General features: G+C 35.3%; 2 protein-coding genes across 10 annotated transcripts in view; both read left to right on the forward strand.

Moving 5' to 3' along the window:
• LOC100744677 overlaps nt 1-7,784 on the forward strand; it is a 126,354-nt gene extending 118,570 nt beyond the window's left edge. For all 9 annotated transcript variants that reach the window (XM_033318645.1, XM_012380705.3, XM_033318646.1 and 6 more), the window contains one exon: nt 64-7,784. In XM_033318645.1, the coding sequence (XP_033174536.1) occupies nt 64-361 (298 nt within the window). In that variant the 3' untranslated portion in view covers nt 362-7,784. The remainder of the gene's footprint in view (nt 1-63) is intronic.
• A 4,055-nt stretch (nt 7,785-11,839) lies between these two features.
• Nucleotides 11,840-15,515, forward strand: part of LOC100742334 (RNA polymerase II elongation factor Ell) — a 148,240-nt gene continuing 144,564 nt past the window's right edge. The window contains exon 1 of the mRNA XM_012380689.3: nt 11,840-12,707. Within this exon, the coding sequence (XP_012236112.1) occupies nt 12,576-12,707 (132 nt within the window). The 5' untranslated portion in view covers nt 11,840-12,575. The remainder of the gene's footprint in view (nt 12,708-15,515) is intronic.

Raw genomic sequence — 15,515 nt, forward strand, 5'->3', positions numbered from 1 at the left:
ATCTTTTTCATGCAATACGCACACATTCGATCGATATTAACAAATCTATTTCGACGTATGTAGCATGATCGGCAATGAGCAGCAGCAACTTGATTTCTACGAGTTGCATATCTGCGTAAAGGACTACTGCTTCGCGAGAGAGGACAGGCTGGTCGGTGTAGCAGTAATGCAGCTCAAGGACATCGTCGAGGAAGGCTCGTGCGCCTGCTGGTTGTCGCTTGGTAAACGAATCCAGATGGACGAGACCGGCTGGACAATCCTAAGGATTCTTTCACAGAGGAACAACGACGAGATCGCAAAAGAGTTCGTGAAACTGAAGAGTGATATCAGGCAGGAGACACCGTTACCGAACCCTACCTGAGGCTCAGGGTCACAGCATTAAGCCACGACAGCGAAGCGATGCGTCCTTCGAGTTTGGAAAGAGCTCGAAGGAGAGAAGGAGAGGGGCGTTGTCCATAGGGGAAACCATAGAAGCGTTCGGCCGTCGTTGTCGAGAATGAAGTCTTTAAAAAGCAAACAAAACAAAATAATTCAGCAAATAAATAAAAGAAAAAAAAACGGGCAACACCGCGAGACACATGCGATATCGAGAACGCGTGAGACACAAAATAAAAATAAGAAACACACATTGCAGCAAACACATAAGCGAGAAAAATCACCGATAAGGACGATCGGCCGAATCCTTTTCGGTTCTAACGCTAACGTCGGTCAATGAGGGAACGAGAGACCTTGTCGTGCGACATCATTCTTCTCGCTTCCTTCGCAGTCAGCTTCCGGTCGAGCGTGTTCTTCTCTCTTTTTTACGAATCACAGAGCTTTAGCCCCGTCCCCTATATAAACCGAATGAGCCGAGAATTAAAAAAAAAAGAAGACAAAACCAAAAGAAAGAAAAAGAAAGAAGGTTTTCGAGTAAACATGTTGAAAGTCAAGTCCCCGAATCGAAACGTTCATCCAGCTAGTGGAAGTCGGACAAAGAGAGTAGAAAAGAGGAAGGGTGATTCCTCCTATCTTTTCGGAAAAGCGATAAAAATGTAGAAAACAGGATGATGATTGGTCAAGAATATGGGAAGATATACGGACAGATTTTTCGTTCAAGTAAGTGCCGTAAAAATGGAAAATATGAAACCTCAGGTATCGAAGAGTGTTCTGAACAGACGCGACACGTAAAAACAGTGCTGCCAGTACGTAATATATTTGGTAAATATTCGTAACGTAAGGAGAGGGAAGGAGTCGAATTAGTCGTAGATGATACGTCCAGCGCGGTTAGACCTCGACGTGTACGGACTCCCAGAAGAAACGGAAGCAGCTTGACTGCAGCTAGAGGAAAAGGAAAACGAAGAAGAGCACGAAGAACGATCGAATCGGGGTCCGTGATCGTTAGCACGTTGCAAATATAAAACGTGAATCGGGAGTGTTTTTTTTTTTTTCTTTTTTCAAAACTAAAAAATACGAATCGCGCTGCAATGAGGAAAATGTAATACTACATATAAGATATAGACACTCGTGAGAGACGACGTTTTAGACCGTTTGTTCGGAATGACGAGTTTACTTGTAGATATGTGAAACACATTGTTGACGAAAAAAAGTTTTTCTAAATAACAGTTTAACGTAGCATTGCGTACGACCAATAGGCGCGTCACGACGTTACTCGGGACGCGCCGTTAGTAATAAAATAGGCATTGTAATGTAAAGTACGTTCTTATTGTAAGAATTAACAAGAGATCGTAAGAGTCTGATTATTGGTGGTGAACGTATTACGAGGTCCGCTCGAAGACTTCGATCATTCCCCGTGAATCATCCTTTTGGGTCTCGCTTCGAAGACCTTTAATACGACGTTTAATACGATGAAGATGTTCACGTACACAAGAAGCCGATATTCCGTTCCAGTGAAGAAGAAAAGAATAAAAAAAGAAAGAATAACAAGAAGAGGAAGAAACATACGAGTTAGGATCCTTTCGTCCGCCTTCAATTTTCATTCTGCGTACAATATCGTGAAACAGAGAATCCGGTTTTCGATCTGTTCTAGCCAGAAACTACTATTTCTACGAATCGACAGCCTAACTTTTTCGAAATTAAACTTTATATCGTGGTAGATGTATGGTAACTTAAATAATCATGTAACTTCGACACTTTCCCCTTTCCACGATCATTGCTTTTTGTGTGAACGTGCAAAACCAAATATGTAAACGACGAGGTGGAACGCAAGCTTCGAAAATAACGGACATCGATACTTCTTTGTCTATTCGCTTAAAAATATCTCATCGATATTACTCTTGTATATAGATCAAACATTGTCCACTCGTGGGAACAGTTGGTTAAGTACGAAGATCAGAGCCCGCGATTCTCTAATGCAAGACTTCCCCCACTATATATGAAGAATAAAAAGAAAATGAAAAATCGGGAAAATCGAGGGCGGACGCGTTAAACGGTCCCTCAATCTGCTACAAAACGGAAACGATCCCCGCGGAAGACATCCTAACGTTCTTCGTTTCGCATCTAATGTCGTTCGAAAACTCTGGAAACACTTGTTTAAGAACACATGTCGCAGTTCTTGCACGAAGCTTCGATCGGATCTCCCGAGAAACCTACATATGGGAATAAAAAGGCAAAGAAAAGTGGTCACTGTGAAACAAAAGAAAAAAAAAAAGAAACAGAAGAAAGACGCAGAAGATGGAAACTATTAATAACACAAAAAAAAAGATGCACGCGACTTTAAAACTAAATAAATTTCATTCTCTGGCCTTCGCAGGTCAAACCAGTTATACAATTCCAGAGATTACATGATTATATCCACAAGAAAAGTTTCTACTACGTAGTACGTCTAGATATACTTACGTATTGTGTATAGTATATAAATGCTGATGTAGCTGCGAGCGCGGGATATTCGTCTGAAGAGAAAGCCACCCGAGAAAAAAAAAAGGAAAATTCGGCTATCTTTACAATTACATATTTACACCAGGCGCTTACCATATCCGGATGATGCGTCTACACGCGACACAGGTCAGGCGCAGAACCTTCGAATATAATTCCGTTTATTAACACGTTATACATATACATACAAGCGCATATCTTTCCAAAATTACCTCTTACCACGTAACTTTACATCAGAAATACAAATACGAAAGACAAATACGTTTCACGATTGAAAGAGAAAAAATAATGGTTTATCATTCATGAATCGATGCACCTCTGAATCTCATCACGAAAAATCGTAGGACAAAATAGAGTTTACGTGATAATTTTACCGTACATATTTCGTTTCATAAAAGAACAGGTTTAGCACGTTACTCGTTGACGTGGTTAGAGCGCGTAGATTCAAATGTGCCCGGATCTGTGTATCCGTGTCGATCTAAACGACTCTCGACGAAATGCTCCTCATGCACAAAACGCGTTGCGGTTCGTCTCTTTTACAACGTTCGCGCTGTTTCAATCCTGGTGTACCTTTATTCAAAAACGAATGCGATGAGAAACGATTTCGGGCTTGGAAACGAGCAACGAATGCGGATGAAGAAACAGCATGGCGTGAGTGAAATAGATGAATAGAAAATAGAAAAAACAACGTATGAAGAAGAAAGAGAAAGACGTAAGGGGGGGAAAGTAGAATTGAAAGAGAAAAACACGGATCCGCGATCTCGCCACCATCTTCATTTGTAAAAGTGTCTATTTTCTCCGCTGCCTAAGTACTACATACTAATTAATGAAAAAGGGCTGGCAAATTCGGCAACCAGGCCAAGTCCGTCGACGAAATGGGAACAACCTTCTGTGTGTTTCTTTCCGCTGGGAAATTTCCGTGTCGGTCGACAATTGCGCTTCGTGGACGGAATTGACCGCCACTTTTTCCTCCTACTCTCCGCTTCGATTAATATCTCGTAAGCTTAATGAAAAAAAAATATCTCGTGTATTCTGTGATAATTACCCCTTAAAATACATATACATACGTACACACTTGCACATACTTACATGTTCGTTTACATTTACAGACAAATATATTTACACTTACAAGCATTACATTTACACTTATACCCGCACTTACACGTATTACACCAAGAAACAAACACGCGGGATGCTCTGCATTTCAAACAAGACACAATACAGCAGTGCTTCTCTAATTGGCCACATATTGGGATTTCAACTGACCAGTTATCGAAGGAAGTGTAAAGAATAAAGATTTTCTCTTCTTGATTAAATTCAAGTGATGGCTGAAGTAAGATATACTTGATACATTTGTTTATTTTAAATATATACGTAACATCAGAGGCCACAAGGCCGGTTCCAAAAACTAATGGGAATATTAACAGCTAGTTAACGAAACGAAATTCTGGCCAGTTATCGCTGTACTACTATACAACACGCATAAAACATACATGTACCATACGTACATGTACTCTATATACACAATACAACATACATACATATATACATAATTACACATACCATGCACGTAATACACCGATCCCAATAGTAACAGTATTCTTCTCTTTTAAAAAACATTTCGATTCCTATTCTCTATACTCGTTAAACGTCCGAAGAGTCTCGTTGGTGTATGATAACGAAAGATACCATGGCAATCGTCGCGATATTACATAGAGATTGTGACTATCTGTCACCTGTCACAATGTCTACGTGAACGATCGGTAACATAACGAGAACAAGAACACTATGATATCGACACGAAATAAAATAGGGAACGCAAAAGTATTCGTTGGATAATAAATGATAAAGGTAAGAGAACGATTTCGACGATCAACGAGGGAGCGGGAGACAACAATTAGATATTTTACACGGTGCCGTTCGATAGTGATATCTTCATTGGAATTCACGGAAACGGTAACACGTGAGCCATGTTTGTTCTTATGCCGTTCGCAATCATAGGAAAAAACAAGCAAATATCGTTGTCACGACGTTTACTCTTTTTCTTTGTTCAGTATAGTTTAACCTCAAAAAAGTACTGTGCAGAAGATAAATAATGTTCGTATCGCTGTTCGAGGAGATGCATTGACATACGAAGGTTTACGCGACGCTGGCAAACTGATCTGAAATGAATAAAAGTTTAACCCTGCTGGGACTCGCGCGCTGAATTCAGTTTTCAAGTGCTTTATCTTGGATTCTACTCTCTTAAGATATCGAATATAATTACGGTACTAATACATAATTTGTAACATTAATATCATTCTAGTGTTATAACATTTACATGCATATTGTTATTAGATTATTATAATGTAATGCGATGCATGCTGTGAGTGTTTAGAGATGAGTGTTTAATAATAGAACTAGACTTTAGTCTATGAATTTCATTACTTTGAATAACTTTGAATTCAAAAAATATATATATATATAAATATGAAGGAAAAGATGAAAAAAAGATGAAAAGGAACAGTCCCTAAAGGGTTAAAAGAAACCAGTACTGAAGAAAAAAGTGGGAAACGGAATGTATTACTATCCTTACATAATGAGAACGTATACCCATAGATCACTTTAATATATTACGAACGTTTAAACATTTATATTTATACAGTCGTGAAAAAGATCCAAAACCCGTAAATATTTCTTCCTGTGATTAAACGTCTCGTTGCACGGATCGATCCATCATTCTTTTCATAGAACATCTAATCAAAAGAAAAAAGATTGGGACGCGTATATTATGGAACAAGGTCAAGTGTTCGTAGTTCTTGTTCGACGAGAGCGCGAGATGTCACCGCGAACTTTTGCGTTCAGTAACTGACCATGGATGCAAAACCAAAAAAAAGAAATTATTCGAAAAAACTAGACTTCAGATTGCTGTATCGTGAGGACGTGTAGCAGAAGAAACCATTTAACAAACGAAAGGGGAAAAGGAAAAAAAGAACAAATATATACACAATTGTTGACAATACTATGCTTGAAAAATCGTACGGCGCGTATATAATTGTACTTAACAAATATATTTAAAAAAAAAATGGCAGAATGTTTGTGTTTCGTAAGTAAAGCATATTAAGGAATAAATTTGTAATCATGCGACAAGACGCATTTGAAAAAAGAAAACAATAATGTGTACGGAACACGTAATTCTGTGCGTACGTGCGGATGACTGCGTGATTATTAGGTATTATATCTCAACGAGTAATGAGTACATTTTCATCATCCCCGCAAAGAGTGTACCATTGTTATTATCAAAATTTTTAACGCAAAACCAAGCGAACGATGAGGAAGAAGAGTTATAATTACGGCATACCGTTGCGCAGCCTCTGAGTATACATAGGTGAACCTAAAAGCAATTGTATCAGAGTCAAACACGCACATTCAACACAAGAAAAAGTAATAATACGTATAAACGCAAATCTTTATTAATAAACGTTTATCTTTCGTTCATTCACTCGCATGAAGAGCTTATTATTCTTTGAACCATTTGTATAATTGAAGCCTCTTTCATCTAAGTAGCTCTGAACGTGTGTGCATGATTTTACATTGCGATTCTACTCTTGAAGAATTTATCTCTCTTGATCGATCGACGCACGCGACGCCAGCATTGGCAGGTATTTTTTCGAACTTGTTATTTCATCGATTGATTTTCGTCCACGTTTTTGTTCTATTTATTCAACATTATTATTAATTATCTAATAATCCTAGCCGAGATAATTATTATCGCTAATTCTAATGAAATTCATCGTCGTTTCTTGCAGTACTTCTCCAAACATACGTATACATACGTCATCGAACAATTTTGAAATCACGCCGATTTCATCATATTTGTTCGACGTACATACACACACGCATACATACATTATTGTCATCCTTACTTCATGTTCTTGTAAGAAAAAGAAGATTAAGGAAATGATTATGTTTTATCATTAATAATGTTTTTCATCTCCATTTTAGAGAAATAGCACAATACGTAATGGCTTCTTTTTTCAAACTTCCAACAATTATCAAAGTTCTTAAATTTTTCTAGTGCAAATTACAAAATAACGTGCATCGTGATTAGTTCGTAACAACATAAGGGATAAAATTATATGTGCGAAATTGATTGTAATCATTTGCACATAATGATGAGTCATTCTTAAACAAATTTTACGAAAGAGGTAATTTTGTTTGGCGACGTGTGCAAACGTTAACAAGATTCGATCGATAAATTAGGAAATGTGTATGACGTGATATAGTATAAGCCAACGGAAGAAAGAATTATTAAGTGACAATGCTATTCAAGAATTACGCGAACTAAATGTCAATACGAAAAAGATTGTTACAGTGGTATCTGTCGATCAACTGAAGTAGTTAAATGGAGTATAAAAGTGCGAATAAACGGCAAACGAGGAAAGTTGACCAGAGTTTTATCGTCGTTGAATCATTGTGCCACATTCCATATCGTCGTATTTTACGTGAAAGGTACAATCGAAGTAACTTCATTATCACGAATTATTAGATAAAATTTAAGATGTGACTCGATGTTTTATCACCATAATTACTGTACGAAATTTACTGAATACAGACCATCGACAATCTAGAGGACTCATGTTTAATTAATAACATCTGATTTTGTCCAATTTTATTTCAATCGATGCTGCTTTTATAAGTCAGTGTTTAATTGTACAGAAGTGTTCAAATACAATTGACGCATGTCAGAGTAAAATACATATAAAATGCTTTGTTTGTGAAATGATCTTAGTGATCTTTCTTCTAGTAAATACACATTATAATAATTTTCATTAAAAATTTCTACTTTCGATACTAGCTAATATTAGGTAAGAACCATAATTTAACATTTCGTAAGTTTTATTAGAGACCTCTGGATTTTCGTCTGATAGTTAGCGAAATCAATAAGAAAACAATGCTCATACATCTAATCGTTGTTGCTATTGTTTTCATCATATCTCTCTTTGCCACAATCATTATCATCGTTATCACTGTATATTACGACATGGATCTTCATGTTATACGAAGCGTCCGTTTATTGTCTCGGCTATCTTTTTGTAATTTATAATTTCTGCATCAACAATATGCTCATATGTAAAATATAACCGTATAAACGCAAAATATATTGCATATACAGTTGCACATATATATATACATATATATCTATATATACATATAAATGGTTCATATGAAATGCTTCAAGTTGTCAACATCGAAATTGCTAGGAATAGCGCCAAATTGATTTCTGGCATTTAATGATTTTAGAAAGAGAAAACGTATCATACAAGTATACGTATCATATACCTTAAATAATTTAGTATCTAGAAAAATTTTGCTGTTATCCACACTAGTTCCAAATGACTTGCAACATTTTATATGCGTCAACCTATGTATATATGTATATGTAGTATAACACTTGTACATACATAATATGTACACGGTCACGCTATAAATTCACAATCTGATGTTGCCTCGTGTTTCAGCAAATTAGCAAATATCCGATGACTTTGACATAACTACGTGTCTTTATGTAATTTTCACAAAATTCACTTACAAAACATACATACATATAAATACATCTTGTTGGGACGCGAAGCATCAACCAAAATGAAGCATTTTCTAAATACACAGTTCGTTGAACTTAAAAATTCTTATGTTCTGGGTATATCAATGGTCTTGTTATTATGTTCTGTCTGTTACATGTATACTTATGCTTATATGTATGCTATGTATACTTTCTCATCACGTGTTATTCTTTCATATTTTCTACTTTCATTTGACATATGTATATTCTGTATGGAGTTTTACAGTTCCCTGTTTATTACATGAAACGAAGGCTCAGTATAGTATCCGAACTGGGAAATATTCGGTTAGAATGACATTTGTTAGCGGTTTTTAAGGTTATTGAAACCGAAAATAAGGGTTATTTTCCACAGAAATAAACATATTTTTTATTTTCATACAGAAAACGGAATGCGGTAAGCGGCAAAATTGGCATTTGGAGCATTGGCATTGATGGCTGTGCCATCAGTTGTTTTGTAAACCTACCTCTTAACGTCTTTATAAAATCATCTTACACGGATTTATGTTAAGATCTTTGTCTGGCAAATGTTCATGAGTCCGAATTTTCAAAATCGTTATTTCCGTGAAAAATGACTCTCATTTTCAGTTTTAGCGACGTAAAGTATCCCCAAAAAGACGCTTTCAGATTAAAAATATTGCAATCCGGATACTATACTCTATCCGAAAGGAAATACTGTTAAAAGAAAGAAATAGCACTTCATAGAATACCTGTTTTTCTTTTGTAAATGTTAATAAAGCTTAGTATCTAAGACGCCGTTATTTATTGTACATTGCGGAGGCGCAATTTTTTTAGGCAAGATTTTCCTTGTCATGGTATTTGTTCTGTATGCAAAGTAAACAACCACAATATACTTTAATTAATCTCTCAAGAGAGGAACCACTATGTAACATTCAATCATTGTGTCTCCACAAAGTAGAATTTAATCAAACAATGTTGATACAATTATCTAATAACATTAACGAATGATATATTCGGATATAAAACATTTAACTTTATGTTTATTCATTCTATTAACCATTTGCACAGCTTGTCTAAATTTTCATTCATATAAATTTATCATATCCAATGGGTGCTCTTAAATGGACAGTGGAACAAAAATTATGCGATATAAGATGATAAATGTTAAGAGATAGGAAAAGGATGGCTTTCTTAAAGGAATCGGCTATCTCAGGGGAAGGTAATTCACAAAAATCTAATAAAACATCAAAATCAATCAATCTCAAAATATTTTACTTGAATACCTCCTTTTATTAAATTTAACGTTAATATTACTAAATAATATTTCATTGAATTTATTTTAGAACAAGACTTCTTCGTATAAAGACGTTTCAGTCAAACAATTAAGTATAAGGATGAAAAAAAATAAATTGCTAAATACCTGATTTCTCTTTTAATTAATACCTAATTCCTCTTCGTTTACCTTTTCTTGTTACTAGATGTATATGTTCTCAAAGCATAAAAACATATAAGATTTACATTAAAATTTAAAATCATAGGTCAGAAGAACTTTGCCACATTGCAAATATGTTACATAAACTTACATTATCCAAAATATATCACATATATTGATTAAAAATAAATATATTTTTCATATTATAGTTTATTGAATGTTGTTATAACTACAACAGTTATAGTTCTTGATATATACATATATACTATTAAATACATTATAACGATATAAAGAGTTTTTATACTTCACTTTCCTTCGTACATGCTCTTGGTTAGATGCTCTTTGAATTTGTACACTTTACCCAACTTTTTCTACAAAGAATAATAATACTTATTAGTATGGAAGATTAATGAAAATAATGAAAATAAACTATAAACCTATTTGACTACAAATATCAATGATAATATATTGTTAGCGAACTATGAGCTTATTATCTCCCCATTGTCACATCAATTTTATATTACTTTTTAAAAATCTTTTTATTAGTGCTGATGGATTAAAATAGTTAAAATTCAATACTAAAATTCATCAGTCTTTTATTTGACTTGCTTGTTACGTTGCTGAGTTAACATTAGATACCAATTTTTGCGAATAGTGATATATTATTACTTAATAAAACATATACAAATAATACAAAACACAAATTCAGTGATTTTGGGAAATTACATCAACAATTGCAAACAAATTGAACACATACTAAGGACTTTAAAAATTGAGTGCATTTCTTAAAATAAAGGATACAAATCTCCTGATTCATGAGGCCTGAAATTTGAATCAATACACATAACGTTCTGAGACATATACATTTGCTTATTACATAAAGCAGTAACTATACAATTTAATGAAATTAAAGAAGATTTTATAAATCATTTTAAAGACATAAATAACGTTGATATATTTGATGATTTTAATAATAAATTTAAAAAATCCAGATCTTTTCTTGCTTATTACAACTTTTCTTACCAAAATTCTTTTGAGCTCATAATTCGCGATAGCTACACTTCGGTACAGCTTGTTTTAATGAACTATTAAATATTATGATGATGAAAATGTTCTTTGTATATTACCAGTTCTATTTCACGAGCATAAGTATTAGCAGCGGGGCGCAGGAAAGGCATTGTGGAGTAGCGATATCTTCGAAAATCGAACGTTGTTGTATAAAAAAACCAGCTCATCCAAACTGTTACTATAATAGTTAGCGGTGTAAACTTTTCAATCATCTTCAAATTTTATACTTCAACTTTTCTATACAATTAGACTAAGAATATATAATATTTGACGTATAAGGTTACTGCTCTGCAGTGCTGCCACACCAGTGAATTACGTAAGTCCCTTTCTGATTATACATACCATATTTTTAATTGGCTGAATTATTATCGAGTTTATAGCTTATTTTCGCACAAAAGAATGATTTGTTTTTAAAAATAATATACAGGCGTATTTAATTAAATACATTCTATAATGTTTTATTAACCGAGGTACGTGATAACCAAATAAGTGATTTTTAAAACATTTTCAATAAATTTCACAATTTATTATTTGATTTGGAAGAAAGCTTTATTGTCGTCAATAACTAAATATATAAATATATAAATGAATAAACAAATAGATAAAAAGATAACTGAGCAAGATGGTTCCTACAAATAAATTTGTCAAATCAGAGCAAATACGGTAACATGATTCACTGAATATATAGAAAGGAAAAAGACATATATTTTTATTCTATATCTTCCTTTCTGATTATATTATTTTTTAATTTAGCAATTTATGATGCATATATATACCTAAAATATATTAGACTTATAAATACTTAAGTATGCAAATTATTTTATCTTCTCACGGAATTGATATGTATATGTGGAATTATCGAAATCGAAAGCAGATGGCAGCACTAATATCCAAAGAATGAAGCGGTACGGTGAAGAATGTCAGTCGATCATTGACTGTGACCGGAGGAGGTCGGTAGGGTGCGCAGTCGTGTGGTATCTGAGTATAAATCGGGATTGGTTGATGGTTCTCCCGTAAGCCCCACCTACCAGGTGGTCGTTCGAAAGTGTAGTTGTGTAGTTTCTTACAACGAAACGACGGGCGCTGCTCTCTCCTCGACGTATCCAATCGCGAGAAAATCTGAAATGAGACGTATCGGTGCGCTAATATGTGACGGTTGAGAGAAAACGAAGACCAGGAACGTGTGAGAGGGTGGTTTACGCGCGGGTGCTACCACTTTCGAAGCGTGACGAAGAAAACGGACCACGTAAAGAAGTGGCAAAGGTGGAGATCGTGAAAAAAGAAACGCGTCGAGAAAACGAAGGAAAAACGCGTGTGTGCCAGAGCTACGTGCAAAAAGAATCCTCTATTTCGGGGGGGGGTTGTATATATCTTTCTCTCTCTCTTTGTGTCTCTCTACTTTCCTCTTTTTTTTTTTCTTTCTTTCTGTTTCTCTCCATCGTTACTCCGATTTGTTCCGAGTGAAAGTATCTATCTCGTTGCGGCAAGTGTTTTCTCACCGCGTTGTATGCGTCGTTCTCGTATCGCGGAGTAACAAGTAAAGGTAAAAAAAAGTGATACGTTTAACTAACAAGGACGTCAGCTGTGTGCGCTTTTACGAAGGGGACGTGTGCGAGAGAGAACCCACTGTTGAGAGACAGAGAAATGGCGGCGCTGGCGGCAGGTGTCCAGTATGGTTTATCGTCGCATAGTAATTTTCACAAAAACAAGTCCCTGATCTTCGTGAAACTCACTGACTCGGCGCAACGTGCCATCGAGGACTTCCTCAGAAATCGGGTAAGTAAATCGTACTCTTATTTCGTTCCATTCTTCGCCATCTCTTTTCCTTATGTACAGGCTAGGAATTGCGAGCTCGTGTGCGTATATATGTATGTATATACGTGCAGACGTGTGTGTACGTACACGGCTCTGCACGCGTCACGAAGCAGTCATGTGTGCGTACATGTGTCGTAATGTCGTGCCGAGGAAAGAGACACTCGATCGTCACTCACTCGCCATATTTTGTATGGTATTTCGTTACTACATGATCAAAAAATTGTCATGTTTGCTTGCGGAAATTACCGTAAAACGTTATTATTCGAAACATATTACGGCATCGGTGAAAACAATAGTAAAAAGATGTTGGAATCAAGAGTTAACCCAGGCCACGTTGGCTTGTTAGCAGCTGCTTACTGCTCTACGTATTTTCTGCCCTCCTAGCCCTCTCGTATGCGATTGACAGAAAAATCGAACGCGATTCAATTTAAAACGATTACGAGTGTTCTTTTCGCCGAGTTAATTTGTTCGACTACATCATTACGCTATATCCGTATGGTTTGACAACGACATTACGTAATAAGAGAACTGACAAGGCAGTTCACTTGCTAGATTCATTTCCAGATTGCGGCTAAGTTTATTAAAACGAATGTTTTGTCCGCTTGCATATTTTAATTTTGATTTAAGAATTCATTAAAATAACAGCGTTACTTCTTTGCCATTGCAAAACGTGAAAATCGATGAATCATCTCTTCCATTTACAGTAATGCGAAACGTGTAGTACATCTTTCTTTCGATTTTCTTTAACTCTGCCCGATATTATCGTAACCAATATCTTGGAATATCTTTCGCTTCGCTAACCGATGGTATTTCATGCTTTCGTAGAGGTTATGTTTGCTCACCATCTGTGTTCTTCGTAAGACATTGCATCCATATTTACCTGTTTCGTAGCAATTGTTTAATGTATAGAAACAAGAAAATAGAGAATAAAAAAACGAGACGCGAGCATGTCGCTACGATTACAAAAAATATCGTCACAACTTCGACGATTCTTGCACCACCTGACATAAGTATTCCAACCTCTTGGACGAGATTCGAAAGTAAAGTCGTCGAAGGGGCGTATGCCTTGCGTCAAAATACATCGATGCTAAAGCAGATTGCGTTGCAATATGCATGTAACGCTTTGACACACACGTATTATCAATATGTACATAGACGTGTAAAGCAAAAATTGGATTAAACGAGCGAAATAAAAAATGATGACGTGAAAATGTCTGCATGCGAGTTTTGTATGATACACAGTTTGCCACAGGTTCCTCGTAGCTTTCGATCGCGCGTTTTTTAAACGTGTTCGAGATTCGACTCGATTAATGTAATTTCAGGAGTAATTTTGCGCTTCAAAACCCAATTCACGTCAATTGCACGACAAATCTTTCAAGCTATTAAACTAGAATACGAATCTTCTCTTTCCATATGTTACCCTTGTCGTTTATGAGTTCGACGATTTATCGTCGATGCGTTGGTCGAATAGTAGATTATTTTCGTGTTTTCTTTATCTCCGACTAGGAAAACTACGACGTTTCGTGATGTTAACGCGTGTAACTATATATTATCCAACATTTTCTTCGCGAATCGAATACGTCACTCGTTTGAGATTCATATGTCGTGTTTCCTTTATAAGTTGAATATTTTCATTTTTTAATTTTTCTACAAGTTATAAATCAAAATAATCGTGTACATTTAAATAAATTATCTTCGACTTCTGAGTCTTTTCATGTTCGCTCGTTGCGTATAACTCTGCATATAATTGAAATAAAAAATATTATTTTATTAATTTCATTCCTTGTATTTTCGTTCGCAGCGAACACCGCGCAATTACATCATCTTTTCGAAGAACAGAAATTAAAATGATTAGTTAAAACGGAAATACGAAATAATTAATTCGATTTTATATTTAACATGAAATTTTGCTTCGTAGGTGCAAACGACCTGAAAGCCTATAAGTAGCAATAGTGTGCACGAGGAATCCGCGAAATTGCAATCGGAATGCTGTAAAGCGTTTATTCGTTCCACATCAGGAAGCGATTATATTATGCTCGTTGGCCGCCATAAACTTACTCAGAGCGTGTCCTTTTCCGCGGATAAATATTTGCTTTTCGATATTCATTGATGTAATTTCAGCGTAAAATTTCGAGATTTGGATAATTGATTGGAGCGCCAATAATAACGAAATTTATTTTAATTAGTTCCATCGATTCCGCGAATTTACAGCGAATTGAAGCGATTTCGACAATGTTGCGTTGTTCACTTGTTCAATTTTATTGTTATTATCTTTTTCTTTTTTATAAACAAATTGCGATCCTATATCGGCTGAATGACATTTACATTCTTAATATTGCTTAAGTTTCTTTACTTTTAATCAATTGGAAACTGTGAGGTGTTTTATTTTTTTTTTTTTTTTTTTTTTAACGAGTTTTAATAATAATAATTATTTAGTAATAATAATAATGACGAGTTTTAACGAGTTTAAGGATTAATAAGGTGTTTCTATAATGTTTTTTTCTAACCGATTTCGATGAAAAACTAAAAGTTCTCGTATAGAATCACAGGGATCTTTTATCTGTAAGAGAAAAATCTATGATCTACAATTTCTAGCTGTTTCCCATTTACTGATATTACATAATTGGGGAATTATTGTGCCATATGGTTTTGTTTGGTGGAAAATGGAACGATCTCGAACGAAATGACCAAGGAGACGAGTCGTTCGATCGAATAGAGAAAGGCGCGATGATGGGACGCAGAAACGTGGCACGTGTTCGAATCTGCCTG

This window comes from Bombus impatiens, unplaced genomic scaffold, assembly GCF_000188095.3.
Source record: "Bombus impatiens unplaced genomic scaffold, BIMP_2.2 scf_0106, whole genome shotgun sequence".
Lineage (NCBI taxonomy): Eukaryota > Metazoa > Arthropoda > Insecta > Hymenoptera > Apidae > Bombus > Bombus impatiens.